Source organism: Anarrhichthys ocellatus, unplaced genomic scaffold (assembly GCF_004355925.1).
Source record: "Anarrhichthys ocellatus isolate YVR2014 unplaced genomic scaffold, GSC_Weel_1.0 scaffold23, whole genome shotgun sequence".
Taxonomy (NCBI): Eukaryota; Metazoa; Chordata; class Actinopteri; order Perciformes; family Anarhichadidae; genus Anarrhichthys; species Anarrhichthys ocellatus.
Window position 1 is genome coordinate 4,064,830 of NW_022280053.1, and position 25,607 is coordinate 4,090,436.

The following is a 25,607-nucleotide window of genomic DNA, read 5'->3' on the forward strand; positions in this document are numbered from 1 at the left end:
CCTCAAGCGCTGGCTTTTAAACTGAAAGAAGAAAGGACATATGATCCATGTAAAGAAAGGATAAGAACTGCTGTGGCTTTGTCAATGTTCTCCCATTACTTATTTGATCTACTGCTTACTTTATCTTGAAAGGACATTCATGAGAAACATGACTTTGACGGGACAGTGAGGTCTACCTTTATAGACTACGTCATACTTTGCCAAAGTTGAAATGAAGACGTCCCAGGAGCCTGTGAATAAACTAGTAAATCTTTGCATAAAACATTTTTATTTCTAAATTCACATATTAATCCCTTTCGATTAGGCCTACAATTATATTTGTATGTATATATTAATATTACAAAATAAAAGCTTTAATCCCTAAATCATATTTGGGACAAACTCTCATTATATAATACAGGGAACTAATCATTTATTGAGAAGTACTCATCCTTTCTTTTATGTAGCCTATATCTTAAGGAAGGTCACTGCGGGGGGATTTCACCAAATATCAAAAACGGGGACTGGAATCATTATTTCATGTCCTTAGACTGCTTGATTATGGTCCTGTGTAGAGGACTGGGTGTAAGTATTGGATTGTTTAAATTGTAACCGCTAGAGGGATACATATACGCCTTTCAAACTCCGTAAACACCATCCTATCACTATAGTGCCATAGGGAGAATTGCCGTCAGCGAGAGTTGCCTACCTGTGTGACTTCCCACTTTGAAAAAAAAAAAAAAAAAAAGCACAGCCCCGGAACATTTGAAACACGAGTTGTTCTTAAAAAGACTTAGAGAGAAACTGCCTCTAAAGCGGACGGCGAGCTCCGACTCCTCCAAGTGTATCAGCTCCAGGCAATCAATGAGGACCGCGGTGCTTACTTCTACAGCTCTCTGTCCCTCTTTCTCTCATTCGCCTTACCAGATATTATAGTGCATTTGAACTTTTGTACAGGCATACAGGCAAGGGGAAGTTTGGATTCCATTTTTTGATCACAATTTACCTCTTGTTTCCTGTAATAAATATGAGAGGTCGGTTTGTTGTCACTTTTCTTTGGAATGTAATATGTGCCATTTCTTATGCTGTTTTACGGGTAGGATAAGGAAACAACAAAAAGGTGTGACAAGAGCTTGGCGGACAACTGTGGATTTCTGCGAGTAACTCCTACCGTCCAAAGGGGATGAGGGGGGCATCGGCCGGACCCCCCTCTTGATTGATTACTTATTAGTCATCCCTTTGGCTAAATGGGACCCATTGAAAAGGCACAGTGGAACACATACATGAATCAAGTATTCCTGTGTCCCCTGAATGTCTCCAGAGTAGTTTTGCTTAAGAGAGGGGGTCGTGGCTTATAAAGAGGGAAAAACAGCATAGCTTTATGGGTTTATTTAGACAGTTTCTACGGTTTGACATTCTACAGCTGTAAGAGAGAAGGAACAACTCGAGAGGATTCCAAAGAGGAGAACATTCTGGACATATATTTTTTTTGTAGTTATTCCGTTGTTTCTTTTTTTTTTCTCTTATTTTAAATATTTTTTTGCCATTACCTCTCCCGAAAAATGAAACTTTGGACATCTCCCTGGGTGTCTTGCCTGGTGATTCTCATATTGTGTTTTGGATCAGAGTGCGGGACAGTCCGGAGAAAGGGGAGATCCAAGAGGGAGTTGGTGCGCATTAGGGAGGCGAAAGCCACCATCCCAGGGGCTTGTGCCACACGTCTGCCCCGGGGCAAACGCTCTTTGCCCGGCTTGGAGCGACGGGTGCTTCGCCAGCGTCGGCGCTCCTCTCAGGCGGAGGAAAACTCTCCAGACCGGGGGAAAGCTGTCTATTTTACCGGCAGGGGAGATCAGCTACGGCTGAAACCTGGCGTGGAGATACCCAGAGGAAATTTTACTCTTGAGATGTGGATCAAACCGGAGGGAGGTCAACGATCACCCACAGTGATTGCAGGTAGGATAGTCTCCACATTCTCCATCATATTGTCAACCCAACTCCTTTTATAAGTGTAACTTAAAAACTGGCGACTTAAATTGGAAATTGAGAACTAAACATGTAAATGTGTCGTATTTTATCCCAGTGTCATGTAGTCTAAAACAAAAGCAACATGCAGTTTCAGCGAGTTGAAAATGAGTTCATCTATCAGACTAGACAATGATGTAATGCTCTGAAAAGTACAGTGGATAATTTAGGTAGTGCAAGCATTGGGTCACTGAAGATTTCGATCACATTTAAGTTTGCCAGTTTACGGAGAGAAATCGCTGCAACATGATTTATTCTCCGAATTAATTTTCCTGTAATTTTCCCAGTTTAAAATGATGAGATCCGTGGGTTATGATCATACAAGTGAGGGGAACAGCCAGCAGCTATAGGCTACTGCATCATTTGACCGGCAGCTGATGTCACTGTGCGTAAAATGTAATTTCTTTAAACCGACGAGGCTATTTTAAAACTATGATGTAATGGCCAAAACTTTGTGAGCGAGCACGTCACGTCAGGCACAAAGCGGGAGAGGTCTGTCGTAGAGGTAGGCGCTCAAAGCGCGCAGCTCAAGCCCGCAAGCTTGAGTGTCCCCCAAAATCGACACCTTTGGATTGGCTACCAGAGTTACGGGACAGGACTGAGAGACCCAGGGTTTCCCCCCTGTCCGAAAATGTGCTTTCATGTGTGTGCTTTCATGGTCACTGGTGGTGTTCTGTAGGCCTATAGTCTCTCCAAAACGCAGACTATTGTGCGAAATCATGCGTTATTCGGAGCGTCTCAAATTTAAAGCACAATCAGTAATGCTGCATCCCTGCGCAGAGGATACACACACAAACCCACGCACACACTCGCACACACTTGAGTAGATCCCTGTAGTCAGAGGAAAGCTTGACACTTTGTAGTTGTCATCTGTGCGCACTCCTTTTTCTCCTGCATCCATGCGTAAAGGAGCACCGGAAAGGTGTTAAAACTGTTCTGCATCATCTCTTTCGACCATTAGCGCGTTTGTGCATTATAGTATAAGACTGTTTTTTTATGCTTTTCCTTGCCGATAGGGAGCGTTGTATACACAACTCATTGCCTTTTACAGTATATTTGTGCAGATGGCTGCCTTTGAACTGAACTGAACTGAATTGAACTCAGTCCTCCTCAGCCTCCCATATGCCAGTCTGCACGTTTGGAGACTTAACTAAACCACTTTAATGAATACATTTACATGGTCCTTTTATTTTCTATCTATCTATCTCCCCCCCCCCCCCCCCCCCCCCACACCTCTCACTCTTACTGTTTGTGTGTGTGTATTGAGATACAGTAAAATTTTAGGTGGTGCTAGTCAGTTGGCAGAGGCATGCTCTGCAAAACCAATCCCTTGTCTCAAACTGGGGTAGAGGGGGGTGAGAGCATCTGTTGTGACCTGAGCGACTCCTAAATGTACAGGATGGACACAATAACAGGAACATCTGTACAGTATTATGCAATCCAGTACAAAAACAACACTGTGGCCCCCAAAAGGACCATTGAGTTGAATAGACACCACAGGGACCAAATCTTATCACAAAATGAACATTAGAGGCTTTACAGATGTGGTATTGGATCACATTATTTTGTAAAGGTGTTGTTGTAGTGCCCCGCCCACATTTTGTACTGGCTTCTCCCTACTAGAGATTACCATTCATGTATAATACAGTGTGTTTGTTTTTTAAGATTTGCTCCCATCACACTCCCATCAGTGAGAGAGAGAGGGGACCTCAAGAGAACAAATATGATGATCAAACAAATTCAATAAAGCCTAATCTTTTAAATCCAATTCAGGCCTCAAAAATCCCAGTGCCCCTCAAAATGCTCCATCCGCTTGTTTTGATCCCAGCGCAGTGTTGTTTGCAGGAGCTGTTTTTTTTACTGTGTTGTTTTGACCACCACTGTCTCTCTCTCTCTCTCTCTCTCTCTCTCTCTCTCTCTCTCTCTCTCTGTCTCTCCCTGTCCCTTGTTGTCTTTTTCATTTGTTCTTACTTTCCTCCATTCTTCCAGATTCAGGCTCTTTCTCGTCTTTTTTTCTGAGTTGTGTCTTGTCACACACAATTCTTATAACTCTGTGGGATATCTTCATTTAGTAACAATAAATGAGAGGATTGTAACATATCAATTAATTAGAAAATATAAAGAAGAGACTTCAAGTTGCCGATAATAAAAGTTGCATTCGAATATGCTTTTAAAAAAAAAAAGAAGCTTTACTGGCCAAGTAGTGTACACTTACAGGGGATCTGACTAGTTTCCCTTGCTCTCAATATACATACACAAAACATACAGCTGAAAAACTTAAGTTTTAACTACTATGTTACTATATCTACACATACAAACACACCCACACCCACACACACACACACACACACACACACACAATCGGAACATCAAGTTCTATTTCCAAATTTTATGCGAACTTTGTTGTGCCCTGTTAGCCTTTGTATCCGGGTCATGTTGGGTTGTTCCGCATCAAAAGAAGAGGAAAATAAATCACAAGAGGGACGGAGGCTCTCTTCCATGACCTTCGTGGGACAATTATATGCAGACCTGGGCAGATAATTGCTGTGATAAAAGATATATTTTGGTGCAGTCATATAGTGTGAAATTACACACGAAAATAAGTTAAAAAACGAATTCAGCTCTACTGGACCCTTTTTCATGGATTCTTCCTCATTCATCATTAAATGTAACTGGAAGACTAACCTTGATATCATGACTAAGTGGTTAGAGGTTGAAAAGGGGTTGAGCCCTGAGTGCAACACTTTTACTCCTCAATCATCACCTCAACTAGTAACATCACAGTCTTCTTATTAGTTTCAATCACTATCATGGCTGTGCACTGTGCCTTACTGTGATTTAATGAATGTTTGGAAAAGTTTTATTGAGTTGTCCAAAATCATGATTAATGTCCTCACATTTAATAGGAAGGTGTGATGACAGTGTCGCAGTATAAGTTACAGTGCAAATTCATTTAGGTCATCTGACAACTATTTGTAGCTTATTTATGACTCATTAAAACCAGCATTTAGTTGAATTAATTCAGAGTGAAACTTGACAGCCAAGTCAAATGTTGAAAGTCAAGTGTTTTCAAGTGGTGTGATAACATTTTTAAAATCAATATCCTAATGAAATTTTCCATCGTCTCCTGCTGTGGCGGTCACTTTAGTATGACCATGAAAAGTTCTTTGACCGTTCAGAGCTAGAACAGCTAAAAAGTAAACCGAGTCTTCATTGTTACCTTCCTCCCTGCTTTTTATCAAGTCCTTGTGACTTTTTTCTTTCTTTCTTTTTACTTTTTTTCTGAGTTTTTTTTTTCTTGGAAGAAGACAAATGGCAAGTGAGAGGAAGGTTGCCTTTGAACCTGACAGGAACAGTTCTTTACCGTAGCGTGTGCAAATCCCTTCCGTGTGTGTGTTTCTGAGAAGACATAAATGTGTACTTTGTAATTTGTCTGTGCGCATGAGAGTTTGTGTATTTTTTCGTGAGCATACATGCATGTATAAGTATAGTATAAGTATGTTGATATGTGTGTGTATGTGTGAGCCAGAAGAGGCGCAGTGCAGGGTCTGGAAAAGTGTAGTGTGTTAGATTAATTGAGCATGGCAGAATTATGACAGCTGTTTACACTAGGAGCCCTACGAGCATTTTAGCACACCTTTTAGCCTTGAGTGCACTAGCTGACAGATGGAAGGCTTTTTCCTTCCAGTGTAGTGGAAAGGCTGAAAACGTCATCCACCAAAGGACTGACCTTGAGGATGAACCCAACCCTCGCTCTTTGAAGATTGGTCCATTGGAATACCAAGTTTAATGAATGCATACTGGAATGTGCATCTGATTAAAAACAGGTCAAAGTTAGCAAGACGTCCGTGCAATCACCATTAGCCAGACACTTATTGCAGGCTCAGGTAGGCTAATCGATGGGGAACAAAGGCATTTCAGTGGACAAGTGCATTGAGGCAAAGATGTAATCATCACTATGATGATCAGTTTATAATTTCAGACCATACTAAAGTCAGCAGAGACGAAATAAGAAGGGCATTTACAGGCATTTGATGCACAGATCACTGTAAAGGACACCCAATATGTGCTGGGTGTACAGCTCACAGATTGAGTGTCTCTGTGTGGATAGATATAATTCCCAGAAAGCTCATGGTTAGAAGTGCTACCCCGATGTTAGCAAATCCCAGGAATGTATTCTTGTGACAAGAGTGACGTCCTGCTCTCTCCCCAGAATCACCTGCAAACACACAGACTTTCACATGCTGAGATGAAGCTTGTGAGGCACGTTGAGGTGCTTTGGAATCGTTGCACACTTTGACTGGACCCTGTGGATATATGCACATAGTCACGAACATGCATTCAAAAAAACACACACGCACAGACATGAACTTGTGGGCCTGCACACACGTACCTCAACAAGCGCTAAACAAACAAACAGTTAACATTCAGAGATCCCCTAAGAAGTGAAAACACATTACCATGCTGAAGCTGACATACACGGTCCAAGTGAAACAGGAAAAAGGTGTTTTGGTGCCTCTACAAAAACAAGGCTTTAGCTGAAAACTAGCCTTCTGGCTACCTGACTGGCAAGGGACATTCACACGAACGACTTTAAATGCGCTCAGTGTTCATGAGATGCCTGTACAGAGAGATTTCCATGGGGTCTCCTTAGTTAAACATGTACTTCAACCTAATTTCCAGGAAAACAAGCACTTAGAAATTATACTGTATATCATATTAATGCATCTGTTCCCTAATCGCAACTACCTTTTTAGTCCCTCTGGAAATAACACTTTTCAGAATATTTCAGAATTATCTATAGAGTGTTCAAAATGTATACATTGAAGTCTAATTGGAATATATACCAACATATACTGAAATCAAATTACCATTAAGGATCTTATACATGTGGCTTGGGAATATTGCAGAATAACTATATTATTGAAAAGAGTCTGAATGTTTAAGATGAACAATGCTTTTTATTATTGATGAATGACAGATTTTCTCTTGTGTCCATGTCCACATTCACACTTGGAAATAAAGGAATGCACATATTAACTGACTTTCTTTCCGTCCTCTCTCCAGGCCTATACGACAAATGTTTCTACGCCTCCAGTGACCGAGGCTGGCTGCTTGGCATCCAGGCGGTTAGTGAACACGGGAATCGTGACCCTCGCTTTTTCTTCTCGCTTAAAACTGACCGTGCCCACAAAGTGACCTCCATCCACTCCAACACTCGCTATGTACCCAACCAATGGGCACATGTTGCAGTCACGTATGATGGCGTGTACATGAAGCTGTTTTTCAATGGCGCCCAAGTGGGTGTCAGTCGGGAGCAATCGGGCGATGTCTTTAGCCATTTGACCAAAAAATGCAAAGTGCTGATGATCGGGGGGAATGCACTGAATCATAATTACAGGGGGGCAGTGGAGAGGGTGGGCCTATGGAGGCATGCCAGAGGGCAGAGGCAGATTGTCAGGCATATGCAAGGCCACGAGGACCCCCAAGATCTACCTCAACTGGTCATACGTGAAACCTTCGAGCACCCAGGCCGGAAGTGGCTGACAGTAAAAGATGGTAGCTTTCCTCAGCCTGAGCAGGGGGCAGGTGGGCGGTTAGGATTTCTGGGTGGTGGTGTTGTAAATTCTGAGGGATTATTGGACACAACACTGGACCCTCCAACTTGTGGTCAAACTGTCTGCGACAATGTTGAGGTCATCAAAAACTACAACCACCTCTGGACCTTCCGTCGACCCAAGAAAGTACGATATCGTGTGATAAATGTTTGGGACGATGCTCGGCTGAAGCCAACTGTATCAGACCACCAGATCAGCCTGCAGCACCAGCAGCTAAATGATGCCTTTAGCCCCTACAACATCACCTGGGAGCTCAGCATCCACAACGTGACCAATTCCTCCCTTCGAAACCGCTTGATTCTAGCTAACTGTGATATCAGCAAAGTTGGGGATGATGCATGTGACCCAGAATGCAACCATCCGCTGACAGGGTATGATGCAGGTGACTGCATGTCTGTGTATCGGAGCCGTTGCCCTGAGCACAAGCAGGGAAATGGTGTGTGTGACCCTGAATGTAACTGGGAGAACTTCTTCTATGACCTTGGCGACTGCTGTAACCCCAACGTGACGGATGTGACCAAGACATGCTTCAACCGTTCGTCTCCACACAAGTAAGATCACTCTTTTCACATTTTGCATGTAACCCTGTTTGTAGGAATGGTAATGCTCTTTGGTAATTGTGTAATGAACACAAGACTTAAGAGTTCACCACCCACAACATTCCTTGCTTAAATTGATTTATTTTTTGGTTGACATGATGAGTAGTTTTAGTAAACCAACTCCACACCATGGCCTCACATGTCTAGAGTAAATCAAAAAAACACATCTTTCCATATATGTGTCCCTGAAGGGAGGTTTTATTGTCTAGTCCTACTGTTTCCTGACCATTTGGGCTGAGGCTGAGTGTAACCTAACTCCCAGCCTGTGTGGCCTGGGAAATCCTCCGGGAGCAGCTAGTCCAATCTAGCCTTGGCCTGGTTCAATCAGTGTTCCACACTTAAGCAGGGCAAAACAAACGCAACCGGATGACTTTTCTAGTAGCAAGTGCGCAAGCCAGACTATAAATTTTTGTATCAAAGTTTCAATAACTCTCCCCACCTTTTTCCACTCTGTCTGCTAAACCCAATCGTCTAATAAAGCTGGCTTGATTGGAGAGGGGAGTTTTCTTTTGGACAGAGTGATATTCTAAACAGAGTGTAAGGGCAATTATAGGTCAGAAAAGAGAGTCCAGTAGGATTTTGGCTTGTAGCAATGGAAATCGTTTAAAAAACATACTGCTCTCTCCAGGAAACCACTGATGTTGCACATGTTTCCTGGGGAGGCAGGTATGGGTCCCCTAAATGTTGGTGCCTGAAAGAATTTTCCAGGAAAAACGACAAAGAAAGTATATTTCACTTGCACACGAATACCCCTATTACAGAATCTTCTAGATGGACTGCACGTCAAGCAAGAGATTATGTGGTTTCATGCGGCCACTTTGGGAGAGTACAGAGGCCTTCATAAATGCATGCAAATTTTTGTTTTTGTGGTAATGTCACTGTGGCTTGTAGATGATGAGTAAAAGCTGGCAAGAAGAATACATCTCTGGAATTTGCTGTAATAAGGTTTGTGCCAGACCTCCAATAGCAGGATTGTTTGTTTCCTACTTTGAAACTTAACACAGTGGAATGAGACATTTTTGTGGACAATGCAGGGGATCTTAATGGTTATGAAAGAAAAACAGAAGAAAATGACAAAAATTCAGATGTTTGTCAGGATTTCTTGCCAATTTCATAAGGCGACAAGTGAAAGGGAGCACATCTAGTGGGCCTAGTGTGTGGAATTGTTTTGGTTCTTTCTGATAGCGTGAATCAAGGAAACCAGTCTGTTTTCAATCACAGTTAAGCTGGAAGCATTGTCTGTTTGGCACTATCCTGTTGTTTAAAATGACCGCAAAATAGCTAAGTAATGACTAATTAACAACATCAGAGGGTAAAAGCAGGTGGGTTTGCTGTTGTTTCCTTAATTGCCATCGCATCCCTTCCAGCTTAGTCATCATTAGAAGCTAATTCATCAAGTGGCAGGGAAACTACTTCATTTAGACATCAGCCATTGGCAAAACGCTTGCCGTTGCAATGTTCAAACCTCCCTGCGGCCATTTGAAAGATGGGCTTGTGAAAGGAAGGATACCAGAAAGAGAGAAAATGAGACAGACGGAACAAGGACAAGATAATTCTCAGTCTAAAAAAATAGATATAATCTCCCCAAGTGGTTGCTTATTTTGCTTTGATTATGGTATGTCTGGAGAGACTTGCAGAGAGCTGCACTACAAACAGTTTGACATTCCTCCTTAATTATGGAATACTGGATGAACAATCTACTGCATATGCAGGGGAACAATGGTTGTGAGGTACTGCATTTGTTTTTGCAGTGTTTGCGCCTGTTACCACTTACATGTACGGTTTTCCAAAATCTGGCTAACACGGCACACAGGCAGCTCTGTGGTTCTGCAACAATCTCTCCTCTGAAAATACTATTGACCATAATCCCCCCTCTCCCTCCCTCATTTGGCTGAGGGAAATATTTTGCATTGTTTTCCCAGCTTTTGGTTTTTTGACACTTTTTTTTGGTTTCGGTGGTATTTGATGTGATCTGTCAGCATTTACATTCTTATGTCTGCAGCTAGGGGCATCTGAAATTGTGGCTGTAATTTATACACTGTGAATTTACATGATGTGTGCAGAAAGGCAGAAAACAAATGTCACTGAAAAAGTTGTTTTAGGAAGCTTATATGAGTCTTTGACTGTCAATGAAAGATCAATGTAATATGCAAGCAACTTGACAGAAGATCAATCCTATCATATCGGAAAGCTTTGCCAGTTTCTGAAATATATATATATTTTTAATACCTCCCAAACTAAAGCAAAATGGATACACACACTTTGCAAGGTGGATATTAGGACCATTTCGGCCTCAAAATGTTTTTGGGGAATGAAGTTTTGGCCTGGCTTTATCAGAGGCTAATAGGTCATCTGTTTTCCCTTGGCCTCTGTCTTTCTCCCCTTACTGAGTCAATACCTCATACGGTGGCAGGTTAATGGATGGACCACCCTTTCTCTTTCCTTCACTCCCTCTCCCTGCAGTATTTTAGCTCAGAGTGGGGAGCTAATCTCCAGGGCTGTTAACTTGGGTGTTTTACAGTTGGTCATCTAAACCTTAAGCCCCCGTCCCATAAAACATTATGGAGTGCTTGGGCGTAAATACCAGGAGTTTGCACTTCCATTTTAAAGCCATAGCACACTTATAAAGCACCTGCTGCTGAAGTTTCACCTGTGCGTGCATGGGGGCTGATAAACGTCTTTCTGCTTAACCAAGGGACACGAGGGAAGAGTTCAGTAAGGAGGGGTTTACTTAGGCCACTGGGAAGGCAGGGGACTTGCATCTGGCTATGATGGGATAATGTGTCGACAGAGACTGTATGTGGTCTTTTGAAAATATGACAACCTGGGGTATTTTGTCAATAGTGCCTTGGTGGGGTCATTGCAGTTTAGAAGTAAAGGAAGGCACAAATGAAGAGGTACGCAACTTTTGCCAGGACTGATAGTGTTCACCCCAGTGCTCCATTAAGATCTCCCACTTCAGATAGGAACTGGGAAAACTGGGGAGCATCAAACCCTTCCCATCGTCAATTCCATACTTCTCCAAATCCTTCTTTTTCAAACTCTTCTCTAAGCAATGAGCAGTCACAGCAGGATCTGAGCATTGACACAGTTCCTATGCGTGTCTCTTACTTGGAGGGAAAAAAAGAAAATCGACGGAGTAAGTTAGAAGGTTAAACAGGGGAGTGCAAGTATAGTAATAAAGGCAGAGATGAATGATGGGTTTAGGGGCTGTGGTGTTCACCGACTCGATGACAGAGGAGATGAGGGCCCCCTCCAATTTTAAAAGTGTTCTTGGCCGTGAGACCGTCTTTGCAATGCCAGCTAACCCCTGCTTTCACACTATGCTGCCCCAGACACGTGTATACAAGGCAAATTTATGGGCTTGTATGAATTATATATGGATGTAAATGTATGAGGTCATAATCCCCCATTTAATATGTAGCAGATATAATAGCATTAACACGGCAGTTTGAGCTGCCTCGCGCACCCCTGGATCTCCAACAGATGCCCTCCAGTGATGCTTAAATTTAAGCTTGATTTTATGCACTCATCTTATCTTACCTCTCTCTCTCTCTCTCTCTCTCTCTTTCTCTCTCTCTCTCTCTCTCTCTCTCTTTCAATTTTTTTTTCTCTCATTCTCTGCTTTTGTAGGTCTTTAAATATTTTTTTCTTCAGGATTTGTCCAAAAAGTGGTGTGGTTAAATGCATGGAAAATCCTGTCTTTCCCAAGTGGCTCATCTTGGCTAAAAAATGTTTGATGGGAGGCAAGAGAGAGGGGAACAGGGACTAAGGGATGGTGAAATAGTTAAGGGGTGAGAGAGAGAGATAGAGAGACCGGGGGGGGGGGGGGGGTGAAGGGTAATTGGCGAGGAGGTTTGAGTAAGATGTAAATAGACAGATCGCAAGTCAGAGGCCCAAACTGCTCTGATGATTAACACCCTCACAATGAAATCATTGGGCTACAGCTTCCTAAAGTTGCAACCCAAACCTTTACCAAAGCTCTGCCAGCATCTGAAATCATACACATGAACATTCATATATGCACATGCAGACAGACACAGGCTTGATCTGAAAGTCGCCCCGTTCATCAATCCGGCATGTGATGCACATTCTGATTTCATAGCTGGACCGAGGGCTTTAGAATAATTTAACTCAGATTAGTTACTGTAGGTTCTGACCCTACACTGCTGTTCTTGTTAATTGCTCACTCTATCATTTCACCATCAAATCCCTCTGACCCCCCCCCCCCTTGCATGTCCAAAAACGCTGGACAAATATTTTCTAAGGAAATAATGAAATTCCTGAAATTATTAGGAAGAGGGACCTTACAGTATATTATCTCTCACTCTCTCTCCTTAGACCTGGCCCCAGTGAGTGCCCCCAGTTGCTCTCGCTATCGGCTTGAAGAAAGCATTTGCAACACTGAACCCTTTTATTCAAAATGTTTGCTTTGAGGGATGGCTTCATCTTCACCAAGCAGGAACTTGTGATTTGAAGCAACCATATCAAAGATTGTAGAGATGTCATGAAACCTTTGCATATGAAATTAGCATTGGTGGAAACCTTAGCAGGTTTACCATGTTGTGGGAATTAGCTCACTGGTGTAACTTCTTCCACAACACTGTATGTTACGGACTTTTACATTGCTTCCTTTAGGCTACATTTAACTTAGTTTTACACTAAAATTGTAATATTTTAAACTGGCATTACATTTTCAAATACCAAAAAAGAGCACAATGGCGCAGCTGGTCACATTTTATCGACTTAATGCATTTTGGAAAGGCTGAGTACAAAATAAATTCTGCACATCTAATAATGTAGTTCAACTTTGGAGACTTGACATCAAATAAAATGTCTTATGATCTAATAAAAATAACATATACATTGAATAAATACTGGCCAGTAAAAATAAACTAATTTAGTTTAACTCTGGACCTAAAGTGGTACCACTCACACAGTTGCACTTCTTTTGGCAACCAAATGCTCCACTATAATTTAGATAAAATCAGAAGATGTCACATTTGATCCCTTCTAGTTTGAGCTGCTATTTATGTGGGCATTTATGTTATCTCAGGGCCATTAATCATAAATTGGGTTGCATGCCATAGATTCTTGCTAAATGCAGTTTATCGGAAAAAATTGTTAAATGACAACAGGCAAAATAGTGAATTATTTTCCAGTGTGTAGGCTTTACAGTCAGTGATAACCTCACCCCTTTAGCCTGTATGCGGAATAAATCAAATGAAATCAAGTCAAGTGGCTTTGTCCAGTGGAACTGTACACCACCTTATGACTTTACAAGCATTCAAAACATAGTTTAAATATTCTTTTATTTCAGTTGTTGAGTGGAAGAGTAAATATAAATAGTACACTCTAGGATTTTGCACTTCACAAAGGCACAAGTCTTTGAAATGTTTTCTTTTATCCTTATATTTACCTGACTTTACTTAAGTGGGACAGATGTGACAAAGCATGATAGGTACTCAAAATGATGTAGCACAACATTTGATTATAAGTAAAAGTTTTAAGGGTTGGTAGTGTGACCTTAGTAGACCTTGATTGTCTGAAATTATCAATTACTTTTACAGACAGGATCTTTTGTTTTCATGATATATAGAATCGATCAAATTGAAACATTGCGCTATTGAGATGGCATCTTTATAAAATTCCTTCTCTAAATAAAAAAAGGAGCAGAAGCAACTAAGATATGACCAGTCTCTATTATATGGCAAAGCATTTTCACTGATAGCATACAAAGCGTCATTCCTAATCCTAATCTCATTTTTACAATAATTTGTCAACTATCAAAGACACAGGGTACTATTCACAAGATATCAGAGCAGCATGAAGTGCATGTTATTTTACAAGTAAGTACACATCCAACCAAAGAAAGGAAGAGTAAAATAACAGTGTACTCTTCTGCTGGGAGGAAGCTCTCCCTGCTGTAGGGTCAGGGGCAGTAAAGGCATGTTGTTTTAGCCTCAGTGTTATCTCACGCATTGTTATGATCTAAGCACATACAAAATAATAGTACAAACCATAACGCTGGTAAGTGGGTCACACAAACATCCAAAGAGGATCTAATTTGTGCTAATAGGGACAATTCCGTGTTTTGTTTCTGATAAACCTGTTTTGGTATCCATAGTGTATCTATTTCCACAGCCTTTTAAAGTGAACGGAAAGGAATAAACTATCACTTCAGCATATGCAACAGATTACTGACTCTTCAATGACAACTGAGCTTGTTGATGCTGTTTGCCAGGACCACTAGCCACGGTCCCATATTTGATGTGTTCATAAAATTAATGATTTGCTTGGAAAGATCTCATTGTGTTAAGTGATTGCACTTGCAGTCGTTAGTGCTGCCGTTAGTATTCCCACGGCTGACACAAAACACTATGTCAGGGAGACATCGGAATATTTGTCAAATATCATAATGCATAAGCTTGGCAGGAGTCATTCACTGTTAATTTCACTCAGGAGTCCATTGTAATAAAATAAAAAAGTGTCATTTGTTTTGCAGTACATCCTGCAAAACCATGAAAAACATTAAGCAATGTCACAAAATGTCCAAAAATCCCAGATTATTTTTGGTCCAACTGAAAAAAGTTGATTCATTCCCACCAGCACCTGTTTGGTGTAGCTTGCCATGACATCACTGTATGTGGAAATGAGGAAGATGCACACTTAGGGGGATCCTCAAAGGCAGACATAATAACAATAAAAAAATAGATGGCACTGATTATTGCATGATTTGCTGTCGTCAAACATAAAACATCCCACATCATTATGGACACAAAAACATTGCGGCTTGGCATTTTGTGTCTCCACGAATGAGAAAGTCAACTCTGAAAGTGCTAAACGCCCATAGTTGCACATTTGGGGTATTGTATATAAAGTGTACTGTAAATGAGGAGAAACTGCAATGAAATGTAATGGAGGAAAAAAGAAGACACAGTACTATAGCCTTATCTGACACTAATCATAACCAAACTGCAGGTGCACAATCACTGTGCCAGGACTTCTAGACACAATGTCTCTTAGGCTGAGCAAAGAGAGAGGTTCTATTCAGTCTTTATTTATTTGGGGATATTGGTTAAACACCAACTGGTTTCAACCTCACAGGGTCAATTATTCTCATTCAACTTTTATTCTGTTAGTTTAAGGGCCATTGCAATACACTTTAAATAAGTATTTCAATTCAACAGGGACCTAATCCTGAGCTCTGTCTTCCTGATATATAACACTATGTAAGCTCTTTTTGGCTCGGAACACTGTTGTTATTTATAAAACCTTGCCTCAGTGAAATCTTCATTCACTTCCTCAGTCTAGAGCTATTAACCTAATGTGAAATACTGTTTTTCTTCTCGTTTTATCTTCCAGAGCTTATTTGGATGTTAAAGAGCTGAAAGAGATTCTACATTTGGATGGCTCAACTCACCTGAATGTCTTCTTTGCCAATTCTTCTGATGAAGATCTGGCGGGGGTTGCCACTTGGCCATGGGACAAAGAGGCCCTCACACATTTGGGTAGAAGACGAACACATACACACATACATGCATGCATGCAAACTCACATATGCACACACATCCTGTCTTTGGCAGCACTAGATTGTTGATTTTTGAGTAATTCAAGCCCCAAGCGATTTCTCTCTCAATCACAGCTCTTACAGGGAAAAAGGTGATAATGAAGCTGCGGAGGCCCATTAATAATGCATTGTCTGAATTTTATTCCAGTTCCACAATTACTTTACACTACACTAGGAATAGGCTTTGTGTTGTGTGCACATTTACTTGAGTGTTTTCAGTGTTTACATGTGCACGTCTTCTTCCTCATTTCCTCAGGTGGAATTGTTCTGAACCCTTCCTTCTATGGTACATTTGGTCACACTGACACAATGGTACATGAGATTGGTCACAGTCTTGGACTTTATCACGTGTTTCGAGGTATATCAGAGATCGAGTCGTGTAATGATGCATGTTTGGAGACTGAGCCTTCAATGGATACTGGAGATCTGTGTGCGGACACCAACCCCACTCCCAAATACAAAGGCTGCCACGATCCTGAACCTGGCAACGAAACCTGTGGCTGTCGGCATTTCACACACACGCCGTTTAACAACTACATGAGCTATGCAGGTGAGATGGAGCCTCCACATATGTTTTGTTATAGCTGGGCAAAAACGCTACAGTTCTACCTCTCACATGAAACTGACACACAGAGGATCCCGTAGAGGAATGTGTTGAGTCTGTGTGCATACTGAGACGGATGTGAAATTTAGCAGGGACATTTCATGGGAAAAACCCAGCAGGGGGCACATCCTTTCATGTCACTTGTGAAAAACATTTTTTATTGTCATATTTAAATGGAAAAAAAGACACTGCTAAATACAAATTTGTTATATATTATTTTTCATGGGATCTAGACCAGCGGAATCATTTAATTTCTCCCTTTTCCTGTCACTGATCAATCCAAAATCCAACCCCCACTCCTCATGATGACCACCTACATTTGCTACTTTCAGATGATGCCTGTACAGACTCCTTCACGCTGAACCAGGTTGCTAGGATGCACTGCTACCTGGACCTCATCTACCAGACATGGCAACCCGTTTCCAAACCTCCTCCGGTGCCAATGTCCCCTCAAGTGGTTGAGCAGCATCATAATTCAATCACCCTGGAATGGTTTCCACCAATTTCTGGACACTTTTACAACAGGTGAAACGAGCTACGTACACAACTTCATCAAACAGACTCATCAAACTGATGAAGTTGTGTATGGTAATAAAGTTGAAAGAGATGAATTACATTATTGAATATTGTTTTGGTTATTGTAACAAGCAGGGTAATTTAACGTTCATTTTTTTACAGACTAAAACACCTAAAAGTGAGCCAAATAGCACCATCTTAAAACTTTGTTACACTCACATTATTTGGCACATAATTCGAAAAAATATTGACATAAACGTAATTGTCTTTACTGTATAAATTACATATATTTGGTCTGTTTCTAAGTTGGTTGCTGTGCCTGTCTGTTGGTTTCCTAGAGAAGTGGGATCAGTGTGTGATAAATGCACTGAGGGTAGAGTTCTACTGCAGTATGCCTCCAACTCCTCCTCCCCACGACCGTGTGCCCCTTCAGGACACTGGTCCCCACGAGAGGCTGAAGGTACAGTATGATACTATGTACTATACTTTGTGTTTTTTTTGGCATCGGTCAAGTGTGACCTTGTTGTTGATTTTCTGAGTCAATACTCAAAAAAAATGTTTCTGACTGACTCAACTTAAAAACATGCAAATGACTCACTGGATTCACGACACTTGGGCCGTGGGACAACATGGAAGGATCAAGGAGGTCACTTCCCAATGGATGACGCTGTATGGTACCACGATTTCCATATGAGGGCTCAGGCTCGAAACCAAGGTTAAAGATCATGTCTTAGCTGTAATCCTGATTTGTATAGTGTTGTGGTGGCCTGAATTTGGGACATTTATTCCCCCTGGATATGATTTCATATTTGCTTATTCACAAAGGCAGATATGTGCTTAAAATGGAGCAAGCTAGTATCAGCTGGGTTGTAGACATAGACTGTATATAGGAAGTAGACATAGTCATCGTGACGGCACCCATTATTTTGTGGCCTGCCGTTATGAAGCCTTGAGTTCGTCGATTGGGCCATTGCCATCTTGTATTACGTGCATTGCCATTTTGGCTTTTTGCAACCACTGAACAGAAGTTACCATATTTAGAATGTGGAGGAGTGACGTAGAGACGCCGTACATGGCTCTGGTAACGGCAGCGACCTGTCAATCACAGTAAGCCCGCCCTAAAACATATTCCACTTTATGGTCCATTTTACTCTAAATGGGACCATAAATGAACATCATGCTGTATTAAAGAAGACTTGAAAATAGCGATTGAGACCATAAAGTCATGTTTACCATGTTTACTGAGGTAATAAATCAAGTGAGAAGTAGGGTCATTTTCTCATAGACTTCCATACAATCTGACTTCTTTTTGCAACCAGAGGAGCACGCCCCCTGCTGGCCAGTAAACAGAAATGCAAGTTTTAAGACACTTCTGCCTTGGCTTTGCTCGTCAGAACCAGAGGTTGCTGCCAGGTTATAAAGCGAGCCTGTGTCTTTAAGAGCATCTGGCAGCCATATTTTACAAGCTAGCAAGTTTAAATATGACAAGGACCAACCCATTCATTTGACAAACCTATCTTGGGTAAACCCTCCTAAATAAAATAATGTTAACAAAATTGCTACCCTAAACACTACTATGTAAGCTGAGCACAAGAGCTACAATTAAGTAACCTAGCTTATTACTAGCCAGCTAGCTAGCTTATTATTCAGCTGAAACTCCTGAAAACCACCAAACAGCTGAATCCACTGATTACTGAAATGTGAAATTGTTGAAATTGTGATCATCGTGTTGGTAAAAATAACTTGTCACAGTTTTGAGATGCATCTTGTATTCACTTTAATGGTCAGGCTGTCCAATTAGTAAGTGCATTTAGTCCGTTTCATGCAGCTATTCACTGCCAGTAAACTTAAACATAAACGTACTTGTATGTAGATTACTATTCGTCAACTGGAGCAATTAGTGCTTCCATGTGAAAATCATTGATTCATAATAATAATTATAATTAATAATATAGTAATCTAACCACAACACAACAATTTTAATTATATCAACCACAATTATACTATGCAGAACAATTCAATTTAGAGATAAAATTCTATCTCTGATTGTGTTGCTTTGTCTGACTGAATCTGTGTGTGTGTGTGTGTGTGTGTGTGTGTGTGTGTGTGTGTGTGGATGTGCAATAGATTCTAAAGTCACTGAACCTTGCCTTCACACTGACTATAGTGTATGTACCAGAGGCAAGTCTGGGCTTGTCTAACATGCTGTGTGTGTAAACTGTACTCTATTTTCCCTCTTGGAAGGGGTCCCTGTTTGTGGCAGCTCCCCATTCCCTGTCCCTCTGCTGCTTGCACCAGTTTCTCACTGGATACCACAGCTGCCGTTTCCTGCTGTGATGGCGCATATGTGTCCAACAGTTAGTAACTTCCAATTGACACTGGCAAACTACTCTAATATTCTGTAAGCATTGGCCTATTAACTATTGGCATAACATATTGGAAGATAAGCGTGTCAACATAAGCACTTGTGTGACTGTGCATGTGTGCATTCATCAGCATTGATGCATACACATGGCACCTCAGCCCATTCTCATTCCCTGGGCATCAAATACCAATGCTTTGACACTTACTTCGGCGTCTGATATTTATGCATCAGGCATCCTTTAGCGTCTCTATGAGAAGCACCGGGCCTTCAAGTAACAACAATGTAAGCCCATCCGCGTCACTGCGCTCAGAGAAAATACTCCGGGAGTGTGATGATATAGTTTAAAGACTGAAAATATATTTTGAAGTTATGTTAGTGATGTTTGTGATGTGTTCTCTGTACTTATCTTACATTGTTTACATTTTACTTTGTTGATTTTGTTGCCTAAAGTTCCGGTACTTATTTTAAGTCCAATCATGATGTTTTTCCAAACCGAACTAAGAGGTTTAGTTGCCTAAACCTAAGTGTGTTTTTGTTTCAATTCACAACGATAACCACATGTTTACTGCAGCAATGCGCTGGGCTACCCGGTGAGTTAGAAAGTAATGCCAAGGGGTCTGACCAAGCGTCAGTATGTTGGAATTAATATGTGTTGGGCACCTGTTATAAGGACTTGCTGTGTCCTCACACTACATGACTGGGAAATATTGGCATGGTGAGTTCAAAGAGATTCAGAGAACCTCTTATAAGTTTTTATTATTCTATGGCCTGGAGAAATATGGCTGGACAAATAAAAGCAAGAATGAAAAAAAAAAGGCAAACACACATGGATATAGATTCAGGGAAGGGGTGAGAGAGGTTGGGTGGGGTGGAAACCACCCAAGATAGTTGGGAGAATTGCATGCGGTTAGTGACAATCTCAAGGGAGGATCCTGAGTTGATTGAAAACAGCAGTGTGCATGAATGGAAGTGAAAGGTCCAGCATGTGTATGTTCGCCAACATGTGTGTGGGAATGTGTGTGTAGCTCTGTGTATACACATTCCTGTTATTTTGTATGTGCACATGGAGGTGCACATACAAAATAATACTCTTTATATGCCTTTGCAATATATGGAATACACAAAATCTTTGCGTTTATGTGTAAATATGTATGGATTTACTCAATAACTCTTAACAGCAAGCATGTGTGTCTATATGTTAAGGTCAAAGATATTATTACGACTGGCCTGACATCTATCTATCTATCCGTAAAAAAAAAAATGTAAAGACAAAAATGAACCTCTGAATGCAACATGGTGTGACATTGATTCTCAAGCAGTAGAGTGTCTGCCTTCGTAGTGAGAAAGTGTGTGACAGTGAGTCATTGATAGTAAGGGCTGGAGCCAGACACTTCTTAGAAAGCATAACACATGCATGCCCGGACATATCCCTGTCTGTTTATTCATCCGGCTCCCTGGACTTTTTGTGGATCAGTAGAATTCTCCAGAAGGATTATTCCCTTCTGACTGAGACTGGATAGTCTGCAGGCACCAGCATCTATCATGGAGTTATACTTCGCCAACTAGTAATTTTTCCGTAAGTTGAATCAAACATTGACAGCACAGCACAGCTGCTGATCAGATAATAGATAGAGTTTGTTAATAATTGTGTAATGTGTACTGGGACATAGAGGCCCACCGTCCACCTGTTTTCCCACTATTCCGTTATTCTCAATGTGTACTCTAAAAGCAGCAGTGAGCTTCCTTTTCATGAAGGATACCAATGCTGATCCCCAAGATGTAACATTGTCCACCACAGTCACATTTATCCATCCTCTACCTATGTTCATGATACTGAAGAGCTTTGAGAGAGAATTGTTTACGTTGAGGCTATAGCGCCAATTACTCCACGGTTTTTATAGACTGGGTGTTTTTGTCGTCAGTCTATTGCCAGGATGGGTTCAGTTAATCAACAGCAAATGAATGGCTCATATTCAAAGCTTATGTCTGGATGGTTCAGTCACCTTGGGGCCCCCTCACCCTGCACTAAGGGAATTATAGGTCAAACACTTCAGAGCTTGGCTGTTTATGTAGCGGTAAGCTGCTGATATTATTTTGTGTGCGTCTGTGAATCTGAAATGAAATATAGCATTTATCTTGTCATTGGGAATTTTGATTACCTGACAAAGGTAGCTGCTCCGTGTATAATTAAGCAGAAAATTAAATATAAAAATATTGTGGTTTTAATATTGAATTTCAAACCCTTTGCTTGCACAGATTGTTCTGCCAATTATAGCTACATCTTTGCATCTTTGAAATACAGCTTACATTGCCTCAGGTTACACAGTGGATGACACTCCTATTCTGTCTCCTCTTAAATCTCCAACCACATTAGCAACAGCGCCAGAGCAGGAGGCAGGCCCATCATAACAGCTGACATTACAAAATATTTTCAGTGGCTACAGCTCCTTTCCTTGCAAACTCAATGAAAATGTACACAGAAAGCCAGGACTACATAAGCCGAGCAAAGCCGAGCTCTTGGAGTATCTTAGTTCATTCTCTCCCCCCCTTTTCTCCCTCCCTCTCTTTCTCTTTTTCTTTAATTCACCTCCACTCTGGCCACACACACACTTACAGTAAAATAATAAATGTGCTGAGATAATGTGGCTTGGAAACCATATTCAGTCCTCACTTGATTAAACACTGGAATTTTGCACGGTGCCCAGAAATGAGGTTAGCAAATGGCTTCGTTGGTTGCCAGTTTGGAAATGCACAAAAGGAAATCGAGGCAGAACATAGTGTCTGCTGCTTGCTGGCTTCTAAAAGTGCTTGATGAATGTTAGTGTACGTCACTTGGGATAATGCGAGTTAGCTGTGTGTGGACTCCAAATATGGCTGGAGTGTGACTGTTAGAGGTTGTAATGACAGTGCTGAAGTGAGAACCCTGCACAGGCCCCCTCTCAGAAGGTACACACCTCAGTTCTGCCTTTCCTCTGCAGATGGACTCACAATGAACTCTCAGTTTCACCTCTACCTTGATGTTGCAAGACGTGTAGATATGCTAAAAAGATCCCGATGCACATTCTTGATCTGTCAGCATTCATAAAAATGATATTAGCTTTTACAATATAAATGCCAGTTTTACCTGTTCTAAGATTTATTTTTCTGCATCCTTTGAGGAATTCAAGGACCTGTACCATATACTATTTGTATCCATCACTACATGTCTTATTTAACAATTATTACCAGCTGTGACAGCGTGTGGCTTGTATTTTTTTCACCTTGTGAGTTTATGTGTGTTATCATGGTAAAATGTGGTCCTGGAGACGCCTACTGTGGTGGGAACTACCACAGAATCGGTTTTAATTACTTTGCCAGGTGTCTGTATTTCTGTCTGTGGACTGACTTTATTTGGCCCAATTTGGCATTGCGGCAAGAGTGATCCCCTTGCAAGATAGTCTCTGGTTCATTATGTGAATATAGGAAATGAATAGGTTACTTTTGCTTATTGTGTCTGATTTATATTTAATGTAAATTTGTTGTGTCTGTCTTGTACCCACAGGCCCTCCAGATGTGGAGCAGGTCTGTGAGCCAAGTGTGCGCACTTGGAGCCCAAATGCAGGAATTGAGCAAGGTGTCGTCGGCCTGTCGGAGTGCCCTCTCCAGGGCTGCATGCTTCAGCTAGAGTTCCCCTACCCGCTGGTACCAGACTCCCTGACTGTGTGGGTCACCTTCTTCAGCCCCGAGGAAACAGCACTGCCAGCTATCCATAACATCTTGCTCCTGACTGTCAGTGGGAACAACATTTCATTGGGCCCCAGTAATGTCTTCTGTGACACCCCACTGACTCTGAAGCTAGACATAGAGGAAAGGGTCTATGGGGTACAGTTTTTCACCATGGAACAACACCTAGAGATTGATGCCACCCTCTTGGCATCCAAGCCAGACTGCATGCATTGTAGGCATTGCCAACCACTACGCTACCGGCTGTTGCGCCAACCACCCTTCACCCATGCGCAACATGGTCTGATGTTGAATGAACCTACCCGCCGATATACAGACAGGTGAGTGACCTGGTAGGTGAATACTTTTGTATGAGTGCAGAATATATATATTATTCATGTCTTCCTGAGTTGAGAAAAAAACAACATAAAGTAAAATTTGTTTTTTGTACAAAGACCAATCTTTCCTCCGAGCAAAGGTGGATTTTTTTTTTTTTAAACAATTGGTTTTACCCAGTCTTTTATTTTAGAAGTTGAGAATTGCTGAACACAGTTTAGCTCCCTGCTTTATAGTGATGTAATCACTTTGGACACGCTAGTAAGAAGGTGTTTATTTATCTGTGGAAACTATTCACAAAAATATGTTCTTGTAATACTAGATATCCTTTTCAATACCCCCAGGAGCTCTAGCAAGCCACCACTGCTTCTGCAGTTTCTAATCTACTGCCAAACATTTGTTTCCTAAGTCACAGGTCAACCATTGCCCACATTTGTTTTTTCCCCATGTTCCATGAAGCAAGGGCAGACAGATGGCTTGTTAAAGGTATTATCTGCACACTGTGGTGAGAGCTAAATGCTTTGCTTTCATGGAATGTGCTGAGTCGATAAAGATTGTGCTATACATGGCACTGCTGCGTGTTGTGCCATCTCACTATCGTTCCGTCAGCGTGGTTCACATGAGAAGGAAAGTGCTTGATAAGAGCCAAAAGGGTGAGTATGCATGTTATGCGAGATGGAGTGATGAGACTTAAGTTCCATAAAGTGTCCGCACACGACTTCCTGGTGGCAATGCTGTGTCCGAAGGCTGTCTGCATTAGGGATTCATTCATTTGGGGGTTTTGGCAAACTTCCGTGATCACTGATGTGCTGGAGGTAGTTTCACTGCTGTGGTGCATTTCACTAGCTGTGGTTGCATTCCAGTGGTATTGGTCAGTGGCCCTGGCTGACTATTTCTGTGGGCACATGGAATCTTGTCTCTGTTAAATGGTCAGATAGGTTTAATAGCAAGTATGTGTGTTTCAACCATTAACGTCATTTAACTCACTGAAATTAACACTAAGTGTAACAATAACAAAAATATATGCTATATACAGTATATATATCTAGTAATGTCTACCTGAGCAGAGAATGAAGTCACTCTCTCTCTACGTGTGTTGTAATCTGAGCTTTTACTTTCTTTGTTGATACGGCCGGTATGGCACCCTTTTAGCACCGTTAGCTATGAGCCGCCACTCGCCGCCGCCGTTGAGAAGTATCTTGTATCTTGCACCTTTTTAGATAAAGCATTTACCTAAAACCAGTTTGGAACCAAACATAAAAACAAAAATCGACGAGATAAAAACACACAATTGAAAGAAACATGCTATAGGAGCAGTTTGCAGTTTTCTTTCAATGTTTTGAGTTACTTTTGGTTGTTGATCAAATAGACATTAGCCTTTATATCTAACTTATGATGTTGATAAAGGGGAAGCGGTTTGTGAGTGTATCACTATGCACAAGGGTCTGTTTGCATGTCATGGCACTACCCAAACCAAGTAAGTGAAATGCAAACAGGTTCCAGTACGTAGTACTAATGTGGCATTCTTCATCCCAAAAAAAACTTTCTACAAGAAAGATATCGCCAGCAGGAGCACCAAGAGTCACTCAAGAAAAAAAAAAGTGATATTATATATTCTGGGATCTGAGTTTAAGATAATGCTCCATCATCCTCACTGTCTGAAAACAAACATAGCCTTTGACTTGGTGGAGTAAAGAGCAAAGTTCACTTCGATGTTTTAACATGCCGCAAATCCAATGTGAAGTGCTCTGTTTGACTGCTTCGGTGCAGCTGCTGAAATGCTTTTGTTGACCACACAGTGAGCTGCTTCTTCTTGCAACATGTTTCCACGGGGTTGGATAGAGTGATGGAGGTCCTGGTTTAGGTGACTGATTGACCTGCCACTGGCCTTCATTTGAGCAGGGGCAAACTGAGCAAGAGGACAACATGACGATCTCGGCTCCAACCATGGGTGGTGGTTAGTTTGGAATGGCTGAGGGCTGGGAGGTCAGGGTGACAGAGTAAATTATGGTGGGGAGTAAGAAGGGTCAAGTGAAGATGAGAAGCTTGGGCATCAGGGAGGACAAGTTGGGGGTAAATCATCGCTAGGCTCAAGGGGGGCAATAGGTGATGGAAGAGAAAGTATGAAGAGAGAGGGTAGGAGGATTGAGATAGTTTGACCTCATCCCTCTGAGGCAACCCCAGCCTATCTGCTAATCCTCTTCCTGATGTGGGTTTCAGAGCTGTCATTCAGTCAAAGCATATCACAGAGCTGACGTGAAAAGACCTCCCAGCCAAAAGAGAGAGAGGTTAGCCC

The 25,607-nt window shown here is 41.5% G+C and overlaps 1 protein-coding gene across 2 annotated transcripts in view; it reads left to right on the forward strand.

Moving 5' to 3' along the window:
- Window positions 1–756: 756 nt before the first annotated feature.
- Window positions 757–25,607, forward strand: part of pappaa (pregnancy-associated plasma protein A, pappalysin 1a) — an 80,008-nt gene continuing 55,157 nt past the window's right edge. For both annotated transcript variants that reach the window (XM_031860129.1, XM_031860130.1), the window contains exons 1-7: window positions 757–1,932; window positions 7,069–8,170; window positions 15,584–15,729; window positions 16,045–16,338; window positions 16,725–16,917; window positions 17,247–17,368; window positions 22,815–23,316. In XM_031860129.1, the coding sequence (XP_031715989.1) occupies window positions 1,542–1,932; window positions 7,069–8,170; window positions 15,584–15,729; window positions 16,045–16,338; window positions 16,725–16,917; window positions 17,247–17,368; window positions 22,815–23,316 (2,750 nt within the window). In that variant the 5' untranslated portion in view covers window positions 757–1,541. The remainder of the gene's footprint in view (window positions 1,933–7,068; window positions 8,171–15,583; window positions 15,730–16,044; window positions 16,339–16,724; window positions 16,918–17,246; window positions 17,369–22,814; window positions 23,317–25,607) is intronic.